The sequence below is a fragment of the Mauremys reevesii genome, linkage group 2, assembly GCF_016161935.1.
Source record: "Mauremys reevesii isolate NIE-2019 linkage group 2, ASM1616193v1, whole genome shotgun sequence".
Classification (NCBI taxonomy): Eukaryota; Metazoa; Chordata; order Testudines; family Geoemydidae; genus Mauremys; species Mauremys reevesii.
Window position 1 is genome coordinate 102155759 of NC_052624.1, and position 15256 is coordinate 102171014.

At 42.8% G+C, this 15256-nt stretch overlaps 1 protein-coding gene across 1 annotated transcript in view; it reads left to right on the forward strand.

The window, feature by feature from the left end:
- ABCA13 (ATP binding cassette subfamily A member 13) overlaps positions 1 to 15256 on the forward strand; it is a 285211-nt gene that overhangs the window by 45951 nt on the left and 224004 nt on the right. The window contains exons 9-11 of the mRNA XM_039526065.1: positions 4495 to 4659; positions 6655 to 6854; positions 13423 to 13550. Of these exons, the coding sequence (XP_039381999.1) occupies positions 4495 to 4659; positions 6655 to 6854; positions 13423 to 13550 (493 nt within the window). The remainder of the gene's footprint in view (positions 1 to 4494; positions 4660 to 6654; positions 6855 to 13422; positions 13551 to 15256) is intronic.

Below are 15256 nucleotides of genomic sequence, written 5' to 3' on the forward strand. Positions count from 1 at the left end.
GGTTAAAGCAGGTAAACATAAGAGACACAAACGAGATACATCTTTAGGTTCCAAAAGATGACAGTAGCTATAATATGCAAGCTTTTATAGAATATCATCTAGACCAACCCCCTGCTCAAAGCAGGACCAGTCTCCAACTAAATCATCCCAGCCAGGGCTTTGTCAAACCTGACCTTAAAAACCTAAAAGGAAGGAGATTCCACCACCTCCCTAGGTAACCCATTCCAGTGCTTCACCACCCTCCTAGTGAAAAAGTTTTTCCTAATATCCAACCTAAACCTCCCCCACTGCAACTTGAGACCATTACTCCTTGTTCTGTCATCTGCCACCATTGAGAACAGTCTAGATCCATCCTCTTTGGAACCCCCTTTTCAGGTAGTTGAAAGCAGCTATCAAATCCCCCCTCATTCTTCTCTTCTGCAGACTAAACAATTCCAGTTCCCTCAGCCTCTCCTCATAAGTCTCCTGTATGTCCTTTAGGGCTAACCAAAGTTAAACAGCTGGGGACACCTTGCTTATGCTCAGAAATCTTTATCCAAATGTTCAAGCAGATTAGAGATAACAATTTCTCTTTAACAGCGATTTTTATTCCCTTCCCCCAGCTTTCAACCTGTGATGGAACAAAGGCTTCTGCACATACCCTCTTCAGGCATGTGGGAGAAGCAATGAACAAAGTCTTTTGTCCACTGATGTTCCACAATGGCTTGTCTGGTGGCTATAGGCCTTCTTTTATTTGGGAAATAGATGACACCTTTTGTGTACAGCTCTGCAAATCTGCAGATATCCATTTATATCCATGGACCACTTGTGTGGATAGCAGCGCGGATGTGGATACAAATTTTGTATCCATGCAGGGTCCTGATAGTAAGACTCAGGCAGGCAGTGATGAGGAACCATGGCACAGACCCTCCAACTGCCCTGGGTGGGAGGTCTGAGGGACAGGGGCTGGGGGCTGCTGGGCCCCCCCCACCTACAGCAGGTGGAGGGTCTGACGTGGCTCCCCACAGCTCTTACTGAGGCACACCCTCACCAAAGCTGGGGTGCGGGCAGCTGTGGAGAGCCTGGGTCCCTCCACCTGTCCTGGGCAGGGAACCTGGGGGACAGGGGCTGCTCGGTCCCTCCATCCAGGGCAGGTGGAGGGACCCAGACTCTCCACAGCTGCCCTCACAGCTCTCCCTTACTGGGCTCCAGTCGGGGGTAGGGATACCTGGAGCCTCAGCCTGGCCCCCGGTGTAGAGCCCTGCAAATCCACAGATATCTGGAGGGGTTTATAGTCTTAGCAAACCTTTTTATAGTTACAGAGCAAAACACTTAAACATTACCTTATTACATGAGATATAGATATTGTAAGTAAGATAAAGTCTAAACACATTCTTATAACTCTAATATCGATTGTAATAGACATGCAAGCCATACTGGTTTCCAGCTGTGCATTGGTCTGTGTTCCGTGAGGCTCAGTGGCCTTGGCTTGAGCTGGCACCTGGTCTGTCAGCATCAAAGTGTAAACTCATCAATTGTGATGTTGGCCCAGAAGAGTCCTGAGCTCTGTTACTCCATTTCTGAAGAGAAGGGAAGGTGTGACGGGATCAGGACTCACCACCGCTGGCGCCTCCCGCTGGTTGCTCCGAGAATTAGCTCTTCTCAGCTGTGGAGCACCCACTGTGCATGGTGTCTCGCCTGTTGTCTGCTCTGCTGGTTTGGGACCCGTGTTGCTCCCCACTCGGCAGCGTCCTCTTCAGGACACTGCCCTCCCGCCATGCCCACTACTCCAGTCTCACCCCCTTCCAGGTGTGTGTGTGGGGGAAGGGCGGTTTAACAACAGTCCTTCGGCTTGCACCTGCCTTGGTGGCCAACCACAACCCCAAAGTCTAGCCCCTCATTTCAGGAGCAGGTTGCAGTCTGTCTCGCCCCCACTCCTCTGTGGCCAGGTGCAGTGCAAGGGGGTGACCCAGGCCCACCTGCTACTCTGGGTCCCGACCAAGAGACCCTCTAGTGGCAGCCTCTCTCTGCCCTCCTTTTCTCCCCTATTGTCCACCTTTCTTCCCTGGGCCATTTCCCCTTTGGCCCCGTGCACCTTCTCGATCCTTTTTACCGCAGCCTAGCAGGTAACTGGGCTGGAGCTCTCCTCTGCTCCCCCAAGCCCACCCAGCACTGCTAGGTCCAAGGTGCTACCCCCTTACCCCAGGAGCCAGTCCTCCTCCCTTGCTAGTCAGGGAGAGACTACCTTCTCCCTTGCTAGGCAGCCTTTATATAGGGTCCAGCCCGACCCTGATTGGCTGCCTCTCCCATTGCCCTGATTGGTTGCTGGCCTGCACAGCCTCTCTGGCCTATTCCAGCCCTTTTTCTCAGGGGGTGGGGCAACCGCCCCACCACAGAATGGTTCAGGTTTGGTTCCTCTAAACTTTCAGATTAAAGCCTGAATTTGAAGTTCTCTGCATTCACCGATCATTAATATTCATGCACTTTGGACTCCAGCTTCTCTGTTTTCAGAAGAAATGCAAATAAAGTGCCTTCCAATTAATTCAATTGCTAATTTATTTGATCATCTATTTAATGTGATGAAAACTTCATGGACCGAATAATTGTAATTAAAATAACAGCTCCCCCTCTTCACTGGTATAAATCTTGATTGCTTTAGGCGGGTATTGTTTAGTAGTTTAATCTAGAAGGTTGCCACTTAATTAAGGAAGGTTAAAATCCTGACTCAAAGAGAAGAAAATGAGTACAAAGATGCGCAATAATAAAGGTTGACTGATTAAAATTGTTAGACAGACATTGTCAATGTTATAAACGCTACCAGGGAGTACAATGTGCTCCCTGGTCGAAATTTGCTTATTTCGGGCCCAGTGATAAGAACAGTTTTGACTGCAAGAAGAGGAAGGGTTTTTTTGTTTGTTTGTTTTTTTAATGAACCCCAGTGAAGTGGGTCTACACAGAGTTTCTGGTGACAAGTAGAGCCCTGTGTGGATACAAAATGTATATCTGGGGATATAAATCAGATATCTGTGGAGCTGCAGGGCCACTGCAGGAGCATGTCAGGCCACTGCTTGCAGGAGCCAGTGCCCTAGGTGGGTAGCTCCTCCGGCGTTGCTGTACCTCCCCCCCCAGTCCTGCCCCTAGCCTTGCCACTGATGCGGGCACCAGGGTCACTGGCAGCTGTCCCTGGTTGCGCTAGCATGTGCAAGCTTAGGCACTTTGCTGAATGTAGCTATTATGCCTGCACTGCTTTGGTATGGCATAGCTTTTGGAAAAGCCTAGTTATAGTGAACCCTTTTAAAAATCTGTTTACAGAAAAACTCTGATTTTCTCCCTTTGCTGCGTATGAGCTCTCCCTGTTGTGGGTGGTTAACTTGACGGAGGATGTTTTCCTCTTTTCTTGTCTCATTTCTTCTGTCAGTGCAAACAGCATTCTTTGGGCAGGGCAAACAGCTCTTATACAACTCATTTTCCTGCTTAACATATTAAAATCAAATAAAAATGTGACAAATTAGCAAAGATGGGGTCCATCTATGGCTTTTTTTTGTTAGTTAAACTGATTTCAGACTTTTTTTTTTAATGTTGTGTCCTAATCTCAGCTAGTGTGGTTTGCTGTGTGACCATAAAGTCACTTGACTTTTCTGTGCCTCAGATTAGCCATCTACAAAACTGGAATAATATCTACCTACCTTACTCTTATGTTACTGGGAATCTTAAGCCACTGCTTTGCTGCTGCTTAAAGAAATATATAGGATCATGAATGTCAGTCCCAAACAGTCACAGCATTGATGTATGAATACCTGAATTTCATGTCTAATGTTCCAACTGGCTTGCTGACAAATCTTTTTTCGGTATCTCCGGTATTGCCCTAGTCACAGATGACCAAAATCAGAATTTCAAAAGGCTGATTACAGGATTATTGTTAGGATGAGTTAGTCAATATGTACAGAGTGATTTGAAATGGTATTAAGAAATAGAGGAATTTTCCATGGGAAAATTAAAAATATTTTGGTACAGAAGTCAGATTGACTTTCCATGAGGAAAAAGGATTGTCAGGCTTCACAAGTTGCGAACTGTAATAAATATAAATTAGTTATCTATCCTAAACAATCACATCTTTGCATTTAGTGGCTCTTTTGCCTCAGTAAATTTTGCATCAGTGTAACTACACTGGTGTAAAATTCCTGTTGACAGATGCTGCACCAGTGTAAAATGGGGCTTGCACCAGTATCATTTATTTAGTTTCAAGCTACACCAATGCAAACATCCCTAATGTAGACCAGTCCAGAAATGCACACAACTGGGTAGTGGCTAATGAGTTTTTTGGAGTTTCCTGTCAAAATGTGCAGAGTACATTTTGCAGTCACTATCGCAGATCACTAGATTGTGATAACTGGGCTTTGTTCATCCTGAAAGCAGCCCCACAGCTCTGCTTTTTTCTCCAACAAGTAAGTTGATACGGGTGATAATACTGAGTGGTTCTCTGACGTGTTCATCTATTTCTTTTGTCACTGCCAGATTCCCACAGAAGGCACACTGGAGCAGTTTGTATGCTCAGTCCTGTCCAATGTGTCCGAATTTAAAGCTAACAAAGAGGATAATGAAGGAGGCTGTATCCATGCATGGCTTGAGGCCAAAGTCTATCTTGTCCATTCTGTCAACAAGATCAAACTCTACATGCAGGTATGATTTAATAGGACAGCTGCTATGATACATATTTTGCTTATATACTGTTGGTCAATCATTATCCCTTATTGAGCTAGACAGTATTCAAAACCACAGGCTGTCTGTGTTCTGTTTTAAAAAAATGGCAGACTGCACAGTTAGCATTAGTGTATGCCATTACAATGGAAATATAATGGAAACCCTGTTTATCCAGCCAATAGTTAATCAAAACTCCCCATTAACTGAAGCTCAGGCATGAAACCTGACAGAACATAGAGAGTGAAATTCACTCCTGTGTAGAGGGCCAGTAGAAGGACCATGCACCCACTCCCCTTTAAGCCCTAATTTGAGAATTTAAGTCGTGCATAGGCTTTGTGCTGTCTACTTGCACAGAGGTGAATTTCACCCACAATACCTTGCCTCCTTACTTAGACATGGATTTGGATTTCAGAGTGTGTTGGATAAAACTGGAAGCAGAACACAGGACTGTAGTTCTAGATCTCCACTGTGCCACTTAAAAGTTCTCTTGTTACAGAGTGGCTTGAAAAGCAAGATCCAGCTAGGTCTGTGATGCCATGAATGTATAATCACCTGTAGAAGAGAGGCTAAAAGTTTCAAATATTTTGCCAGTGAAGTAAAGTTAAAGAAGGATTTAAAGAAGGATCCTACCTTGCTGTCTTAGTTTTTGCTGTTTTTCTTTAATTAAAATGTATATTCTTGGGATAAAGATTATTTCTATGGAGTCACAGAAGTGCATGACAGGTTACTATAATAACAACTACTGCCTCTGCTCTGACAAATTTACACTCTAATCTGAGGACATCACAGCTGAGCTTGGGTGTAATTTTCATCAATATTTTGTGCACTTCAGCAGCTTTCCTAATTAAAAAAAACCTGTAATAATAGTACTTACTCTTAGTGCATTTCATCAGCAGATCTCAAAGCACTTTGTAAAGGAGGTCAGTATCACTAGCCTCATTTTACAGATGGGGAAACTGAGGCACATAAAGGAAAAGTGACTTGCCAAGGTCACTCAGCAGGCCAGAGCAGAGAATAGAACCCAGGTCTCCTGAGTCCAGTCCATTGCTCAATCCTCTAGACCACACTGCCCTTCTATAAATTACTGTTCTATAAGGGTCAATATTTACCATATTTAACTTCAATATCAGTGATAATCTCAGATATTATTGTATGCTAATAGTTGGCAAATGTTGACATTTTAGTGGTGACCACTTGAAGTACTGTACACTCGGCCAGATTTTGGACCTGCTTCCATCCCCTAAGGGGGCAGCCCTTGATGTAAAAGCTGACCCGGGGAGCATAAAGCTGATATAGCTGCTACTTAGTCTACCCCCTTGAGCCTAAGGGGCAAGATGGGAAGTAGGAAGGGAAGAGCAGTTGCTGGTGAATCACTGTAACTAGCAGCTGAGTCAGACCAAGGTATTTGGGCCCTCTGTCTGTAAAAGCAAGTAAAATAACTGAAAATGTTGTATTCGCATTGCCAAGTTGGCATCCATGCTGACTGTACTTAACATTAGCCTTCATGAAGCCAGTCCCTTCTGAGTAAAGATGGATCATTAGAGAAAACTTTCATTGTACGTTGTAACTCAAGAGGAAGAAAATCTGATTTTGGTTTGGTTTGTGAAGAACGTTTGTGATTTGCATAATGGACTAGGCCGTCCCTAGGGGGATGCATGGCCCGAGGCGGAAGTGATGGATTTGTCTTCTGGGACCGACAGCACCGGCCAATCGTGCCGTCCCACTGGGTACCCCAAAGCATGGGGCCTGAGCGGTCTCCCCGATTCGCCCTACCCAAGGGTCAGAGGGGTAGCCGTGTTAGTCTGGTTCTGTAGAAGCAGCAAAGAATCCTGTGGCACCTTATAGACTAACAGACATTTTGCAGCATGAGCTTTCGTGGGTGAATACCCACTTCTTCGGATGCAAGTCTCTGATAATGGAGAGGAGCTTCCATCCTGTAATAAATGAAAGTTTGTTTCTCCTTTAACATGCTAGATATTTCAGCAGTGGTTAAGCAGCAGCGAGCCTCAAAAATTCCTTTTTGAACTTGGAAGAAGCATGACTGATCTTGTGTCTCAATATCCAGAGGACAGTGAGGCCTGGAAAATTATTTCAGCAATAAATATCCTGATCCAACATGTGAATGAGAAATTGGAACCAAACTTTGCTGAAAGACATCATGAATTTCAGAATGTGTAAGTTTATGCATTTCCATTTTCAATATTCACAGGGCTATATTGATTTTACTTGAAGGACAAGAATGTCAGCTGTGATAATCAGAGCGCAAAATTTTAGTAAAGCTTTTGCTCTTACACAAACTCCTCTTTGAGCAGTTAATTATTAAAACTAATATTGTAAACATATTGTAAAAATATTAATTTGGGAAAAGAGGATGGAAAAGAAAATGTCTCAGTGAATTTATGCAGAGGTTGACTAAAATAATAGAAACGTAGGGCTGGAAGGTACCTCGAGGTCATCTAGCCTCTCTCCCCCCAATGCTGGATCTATGTACCTTGACCATCACTGACAGATGTTTGTCGAACCTCATTAGGGTGAAAAAGCTACTGATACTTTAATGATTTTATTTGTATAACATCACTGGTGTATCTGGTGCTTTACAGACAACTACCATAAAACTGACAAATCCCTGTCCTAGGGCATTTAGGACCTGATTTTGTAAACTAAGGGCCAAATCCTGAGAACTGTTGAGCACCCACAACTCCCACTGATATTAGGAAGAATTGTGGGTGTTCAGTCCTGGACAGTAATAGAAAAGGGTGATGGAAGGGATATGGGGCAAAGAGGTGGGAGAGGGAGGCCAAAGGGATACAGTGATAGGCTGGAAGAAGATATAGGAGGGATATCCTGGAAAGAAGAGAGGGTTGGAGGACAGGATACGGAGTATGGTTTCCCACTGTGTGCTATCCTTATTCTTCCTGAAGAAATTGGCAAGACCCTGTCAGAGAGCTAAAGGGAGTGGGGTGGTGGAATAGGTTCAAGGAAGGCAAAGTGTCAGAGAATTGTAAGCATATGATTTAGTCTGAAGAGGTGTAGAGCTGTTTAGCAAGAAAGCAGAGCTTAAGAGTTGTTGTGGAAGTCCACAAAGGCCCAGAACAGACTGGGTATTCAGATTGGTAAGGGTATGAAAATTGGAGGGAAGGAATGAAGAGAGGGAGATGAGTCTAGGGCAGGTATGTCCGGGGCTGAGACTACAGTGGTGGCCAGAACACTGACAGACTGGATATTGTGGAAGGATTGTCTATTAGGTCTGGGGGAACGAGAGATACTGAAACGTATTTTAAAGTTTAGTTTGATAATAAAGAGATGTTTTAAACCCTTCATCACATGGGTAAAAACCCTCCCCATTCATTTCATATTACTTCAAATCTCCTGGCTGCCAAACTGCTTTTCCTCACTACTGCTGCCAGCCACTTTAGTGTTACCCATCTTCTCTCTCCTGGCTGTGGCTGTGGTCACTTGTGTCCCAGCTTTGCTCTTTCACTTACATTCAGCATTGATTTGGATGGAGCTGCATTTGCTGTTGATCAGCCTCATGTTACATATCTGAGTCCTCTGTGTATACACAGGCACCAGCAGTTAGTGCAGCAAGACAAGAGAGCACTGGTAGTGAGCCGGGGTTGCAGGACCGAAGGGTTTAGCCCCCGGTGACTCCAGGCATTGCAACTGCTGCCAAATATATGGTGAATCCTCCAGGCCATTACCAAATGACTCTTCCATATTCTGCAAGGTGGCTTCACTGGCTGATTACCTGGGGGAACGGAAACCTTTTGTTAGAGCAGGAGAATGTCTCCAATGGAGCACTTTTCATTAGTCTGAGAGGTTCACAGTGAAACCCAACTGGGAAGCCCCTAAGAGTCTCTTAGGAGTTCCCTGCTTGGTCACTTGGCATCCGCTGGCACTGGTGTCTGACGATGGGAAGGTAGAGGTGTCTCTGCAGACTGTCCCTTCTGTGGCCTCCTGAATGGGGGAGAGATCAGTCTTGTGATTAAGGCCTTCAAACAGTGTTGATGTGTGGCCAGTGTTTGTCACCCATAATACAGTTTTTAATCTGTGTGATTAAACCCCTTTGTTTTCAGTTTAAACTGATTTTTTACAAAAGGTATTATTCTTTTTTTCTGATTTTCACCCTACTTTTGTATCATTCAAATATAGAAAAAATAACTTGTTTTATTAGGAAAATACAATACATTGCATGAGATATATGTATTACGGATAATACATTAGTGTGTATTTGCAAAGCTGCCTGTTGAAGTAAGGCTATGTATTAGCTTAGAAGATACACAATAAAAAAACAGGTATCAGAGGGGTAGCCGTGTTAGTCTGGATCTGTAAAAGCAGCAAAGAGTCTTGTGGCACCTTATAGACTAACAGAAGTTTTGGAGCATGAGCTTTCGTGGGTGAATACATATATCTCATGCATGCATCCGACAAAGTGGGTATTCACCCATGAAAGCTCATGCTCCAAAACTTCTGTTAGTCTATAAGGTGCCACAGAACTCTTTGCTGCTAATAAAAAAACAGGCATGCACGCAAGCTCTAAGTGTGTGTACATCTGAATGTATGGATAAATCTCACGCCCACCATGCACACATTTCAAGCTGTTAGCAGATAACGGTTTAAAGATTTGACACACAAAAATGGGAGGAAAATGAAAATCTGTATCCGAATATGTTTCAGAACACAAGGAAGTATTCAAAAGTTTAAAAAACAAAAACAGGAGAAAAGGATGAAGTTGAATATATGTGCTACAAATGGTGTGTTATAATTATTAAATGTAAATATGTATAGGCTAATACTTGTCTGCAACAGTAAACTGTTTATTCATATGAAATGTTTTATTTGGGATTAGAGAGAGATTGTTTTCTTAAACTCAGAGGTGGCATTGTGTTTTAGTTCTGCAGCCAGGGGCGGCTCTAGGCACCAGCAAAACAAGCTGGTGCCTAGGGCGGCAAAATCTAGGGGGCATCCCCTGCCGCCGGGGGGGGGCGGGAGGCTGGGCCGGCGGACCTGCCGCAGTCATGCCTGCGGGAGGTCCACCGGAGTCCCGGGACGACTGGACCTGCCGCAGGCATGACTGCGGACGGGGCGCTCGTCCCGCGGCTCGGCTGGACCTCCCGCAGGCATGACTGCGGCAGCTCAAGCGGAGCCGCCGGACCCGCGAACCGTCCGCAGCCGCGGGAGGTCCAGCCGAGCCACGCGGGACCAGCGGTCCCTCTGCAGTCATGCCCGCGGGAGGTCCGCTGCTCCCGCGGCTCCGGGGCGCCTCCCGCGCATGACTGCTTGGGGCGGCCAAAAACGTAGAGCCGCCCCTGTCTGCAGCAAACCACATTGAATCTCATTCATCAAAGCATGAATCTACTAAATACTTCCCTCCCACCCTTCAGTCCACCAAAATAAATGCCAATATTTACCCAGAAAAATTAAGGGTTTTTTTGCATAGATTTTCACCTGTTTTTGTTGTTGTAGCAATAAACACCAATAAATTCCTAGGAAAAATTAAATAAACTAAAAACTGAAAATGAAGGGCCCTATGTGTGAGGAATTGCTGTGTGCCTGACATCACTATTTGAAGTACTTTGTTAGGAAAGGAATTTTATGTGTGTATCTGTGTACAGATGAAACCAAATTGTTTAATTTTATTCTCTCATGAAATGGCTTCGTTACTCACAATCAGGGGAAGTCAATAAGCAGGCCGCCAGACACTTTTGAATGGACTGTGAAATCTTTTTATTTACTTCTTATTATTGTGGAGTGAAAAATGTTTCTCCGGAGTCCAGATCTTGACTATACCTTGACCAAGAAATTTGGACTGTGACCAAAAATAATTGTCCTTCCCCTGCTCTAAATAAAGAGAAGGAGGGTAATCTGAGAGAGAGAGAGAGAGAGAGAATGGTCCAGTACTTAGTTTGCTGGCCTGACACTTGAGAGATGTGGATTCAAGTCCCCTATTCCACCCCAGATTTATTATGTGACCTGGGACAATTCCCTCGGTCCCTTAGTGCCTCAGTTCTCTATCTATAAAATGGGCTAATAGTACTTCCCTACCTAATAGAGAGGTTGTGAGGTGCTCAATACTAAGGTAATGGGGGCCTCCAAACAGAACACGTTCTCAACTCAATACCTCGCCCCCAAGCTTCACGGCAACCCCTGCTAGGGGGCTCTGGCATTCCAGCTTGGCTGCCCTCTTTGCTTCCCTCTTGTAGCTGCAGCCATTGGGTTGCTACTTGTTCCAGGGACCCATGAGTTAGCTCCACTCCAGCATGGCTTTGCTCCCCAGGGCTCTGCCTGTCCCTAGCTGCAGAGTAGCAGCACCTTATAGGCCCAGGTGTAGCCCAGTCCAGGGCAGCTTGGCTCAGTCTACACAGAGACCAGCTACCTTGTGACAAGGCCATTTCAGAACCTTGGGAGAGACTCTTTTTTTTTTTCTTTCTCTCTTGAACCGAAAGGTAAATTCCAAAAGTGCAAAACTTTTTCCTTTCCTCCCTTAATGTTGCTGAGACTTATGGGTTCGCTAAAACACCACAGAATGTATCATTCTGTAGCCTGAATAGGATCATGAGGCAAAGGAATTCATTCTGACATTCACCATCTAAAGCTGCAATTAGCTTGAATATTCATGTTAGTATTTCAATGAATCTTCAAGCACTGATTTTGTTTTATTTGGGTGTCTTTAGAGGTGTGGTGAGGATTTTTTTGTTTTAGTTGTTAATTTTTATCTCAGTGCCATTATATACTCTCAAACTATTAAGAATCTGAAATTGAACCCCCCTGCTGAAAAAAGAAAATGCATGAAATCCAAAGAGTGCACCTAAAAACAGATTTAGCAAAACACTTAGGCACTTCCTGAAGACTCCTTGAAATTAATGATACTGAAGCATGTGCTTAAGTGCTTTGCTGAATTGAGGCCTGGATCTTTAAAACTATACCCAATAACATATGCAAGTACAAATACCAGCAAACACAAGCAACTAATCTTATTCAAACAAGTAGTTCCATAGACTCACGTGAGAGATTATTCATGCACATAAGTGTATGCAGGATCAGGCTCTAAATCTCTTGTTATAATTATACAAGTTTAAGAATAAAAGGAATAATACTTATTCTGAGATTCTTGAGTAGTGCATGCAACACTGCAAATACTTTATATTTTAATATACATATATTATTTTCTATTTTTCCAGTCCAATAGAATGATCCTATTAGCAATCAGTCACTGGGCTAGTTGAAATCCACCTTGGTGCTTTTAGGGATGCCTACAATTCTCAAAACATCAGACCGCATGTGAACAGAAGCTTGCAGCTCTGTAAAGAATTGATTGCTCATTCATTTCAAGAATTCTAATTCATGACACAAGCTAAAATACAACCCTGCTAAGTTACCTGCGTCAAACAGATGCTTTAGGAACCTAGTTTCCCTATCTATAAAATGGGAGCAATACTGCTTTCCACAGGCAAATTTTAAAAAGATACTATACAGGAGTCAACGTGTCTGCAGCCACAGAAAGGTAGGTAACTAAGTAGTGGTGCCCAGATTTTATGGATTGGGGAAACTGAGGTTCAGAAGGCCAAATTTGCCTGAGGGGCACTATGGTGTTTAGATAAAGCACAGGATGAGGAATGAAGAGAGAGAGATTGTAGTTCTGCATCTGACATTGGTGTATGAACATGGCTAACTTAAATCTGCACCACAGTTTCCCTTATAAATTGGAGATACTGTTATTAACCTACTTCATCACTAAACTGTTTGAGTGGCATATAAAGCCATTTGATAGAACTGGAGATAGAACTTGGAAGGTACCAGCCCTACGTTCTGTCCCATAATCCCCCTTTGGGGAGATGCCACCACTACCTCTTGAAGATCCACATGTGCAGAAGTGTTTCATTTAAAATACCATGAACACCCACGTAGTAAAATATGTCTTGTGGAAAATGTCATCCCCTGAATTTTCTAAAAGGGAGGAAGGATGGCTTTGTGATTAAATCTGCTGTAATGGTGACACCTGTACTCTTTAATAAATGTGAAAAGTAATTTAAACCCATATGACACGTCTGTTAATACATCCCAGAATTATATTTGTATTTTTTTACAACTGCATCACATTGTTGGCTCATATAAAATTTGTGATCCACTATAATCCCCAGATCTTTTTCATCAGTACTTCTGTTCCATTTTGTTGTTCATCAGTACTCCATTTTGTTGTTGTGCATTTGATTTCCTTTCTAAGTGTAGTATTTTACCCTTGTCTTTATTGAATTTCATCTGATTGATCTCAGACCAAGTCTCCAATGTGTCAAGCTTTTTTGAATTCTAATCCTATCTTCCACAGTACTTGCAACACCTCCCAGTTTGGGGTCACCTGAAAATTTTATTAGCTTACTCTCCATCTTATTATCCAAGTCATTAATGAAAATATTGAATAGTGCCCGACCCAGGCCAGAGCCCTTCTGGGCTTCCCGAGGTAAGTCCTCCAAGTTTGACAGTGAACCACTGACAGTTACTCTGAGTACTGTCTTTCAAATAGCTGTGCACCCACCCTATAGTTTCATTTAGACCACATTTCCCTAGATTTTTGTGGAACTGTGTCCAAAGCCTTACTAAAATCAAGATGTATCATGTCTGCAAACACAATACATGATATGAAGATGAATATGCTACAAAAATAAAGTCATTCTGCAGTACTGCATCCTTCTTGGTGTCATGTTGAACTTTCCATTCTATTTTTATCATTCTTTTTGCCTACAGAACCCTCTATCTGGAGAAACTGCAGACTGTCATTCAGAAGTTGCCTCAATGGCCTGTTATGAAGAGGCTGCTTCTGGTAGATGGAGCTATAAGGAATGTAATAATCCAAAATTTATATTTCACTAAAGGTAAATCTGCACTGTAGTTACTTTTCATCAGCTCTCAAATGGCTGCCCTGGCATTTATCAATAGCATTCCACATCTAGCAAAGCATTCAGACTATGTAATACATTCCACGCTAATATATTTCCAGTGTCTCTAGAACTTCCTTCCTCTTAATGGTAAAGCGCTGTGTGTGTATTTTCATTCTACAAGTTTAGCAAACAAGTAACTGTATAGCTCTATCAGTAGTCTGCTTTCATCCTGATGAACACATGCCTATGTAGTAGTGTATGTTCTGTTTTTCAAGGATTGAATTCATAAAGATGTGAATAATTGTATTTTTATAAAATATGTTCTGTCTCCTACAAAAGTGGATCTGAACAAGATCTCCAGATCTGAACAACCCTGTACTTGCTTGCAATTTTGTGTTTTGATCTGGATCCTGGTCCAAGGTCTGTGACTGGGTCTCTACCTGTGTAGCGGTACCAAAATCCTGGATATGAACACATACGGGGAGTTTAGATCTGGATTCGGCTCTGACCTTTGTGGCTCAGGCCCATCCCTATTGTTTTATAAGTCTTTTCCCTGTCAGTGGGCTATATCTGATAACTGTTTCTTACTGCCCATCCAGTGCGAACATTTCAAATTTAGAGTATTTCTTTTTATGATTGTAAATAGCTGTGTCGGATTTTTTTGTATTTTCAGATGACTCTACATTAGTCAGTTTTAAGTGCTACATTAATTAATCAACTTTCAGTGTCTTTGAAGAGCAGTTCTACTCTGAAAAATGACTGTAAAATATGTATAATTATATTGTCTCAATGACTTCCAAATCACATATGCTCAGTTTACATATAAAAGTGTTTGCAAAATCAAGCAAGGCTCCCAGAGTCAAGAGTTTCCTTGTTGTGCAGTATTATCAGATAGAAAGGTTTTACAGGTTACATTATGCCCTCAGTGATAATAGTGGCTATTTCTTCAAATTATAGCATCAGTGATATCTCTATTACTGTTACCATTACTGGGTTTGTAGATGATAGGCCTGAAATTGAAATTCAGTACACTGCTCTCCTGCTCATGCACAAGCAAAAAGTATAATCCAAGTCAGTGTGTTAGCTCTGTTGGTTCTGTGGGGGGAAAAAAGCAGTGAAAATGTATTTTAGCCACTAAAGGCAGGCAATGTGACTCTGAGTGCACAGCAGGGAGCAGACCTGGTGAGGAAGGAAACGCTTTCTTTACATAATCGCTTTTCAAAGTAGAAGCACAATTTTAAGACACAAAGTTTAATTCAGAATCAGGCACTTTATATTTCTAAATTCAGTTACACCACTATCAATCGGGATAACTCCACTGAAGTCAGTGGAGGGAAACCAGTGTAAAACTGACATATTGTAAGTAATATCAGGATTAGGCCCATAAACTAATTTAAAACAATTGCTAATTGGCTTTTGCAAGCTGTGAATATAAATTCTTTAGGTCAGGAACAGTCTTTTTTTTTTGTTCTGTATTGTGCACCCAGCACAATAGGGTCCTTGTCCTTATGCCTCAGGTTCGTAGGTGCTATGATAATAAAAACAATTTATAGTTGTAGTAATAGTCCTGACTTGTGAACCCCAAGCCTCCAGGAAATTTCAGGGTCATGCCTGTAGTGTTTTTTTTTTCAGGTGCATTAATTTGAAATATTTTAGGCCAGATCCCGATGTAAATTGGTGTAGCTGCACTGATATTGATA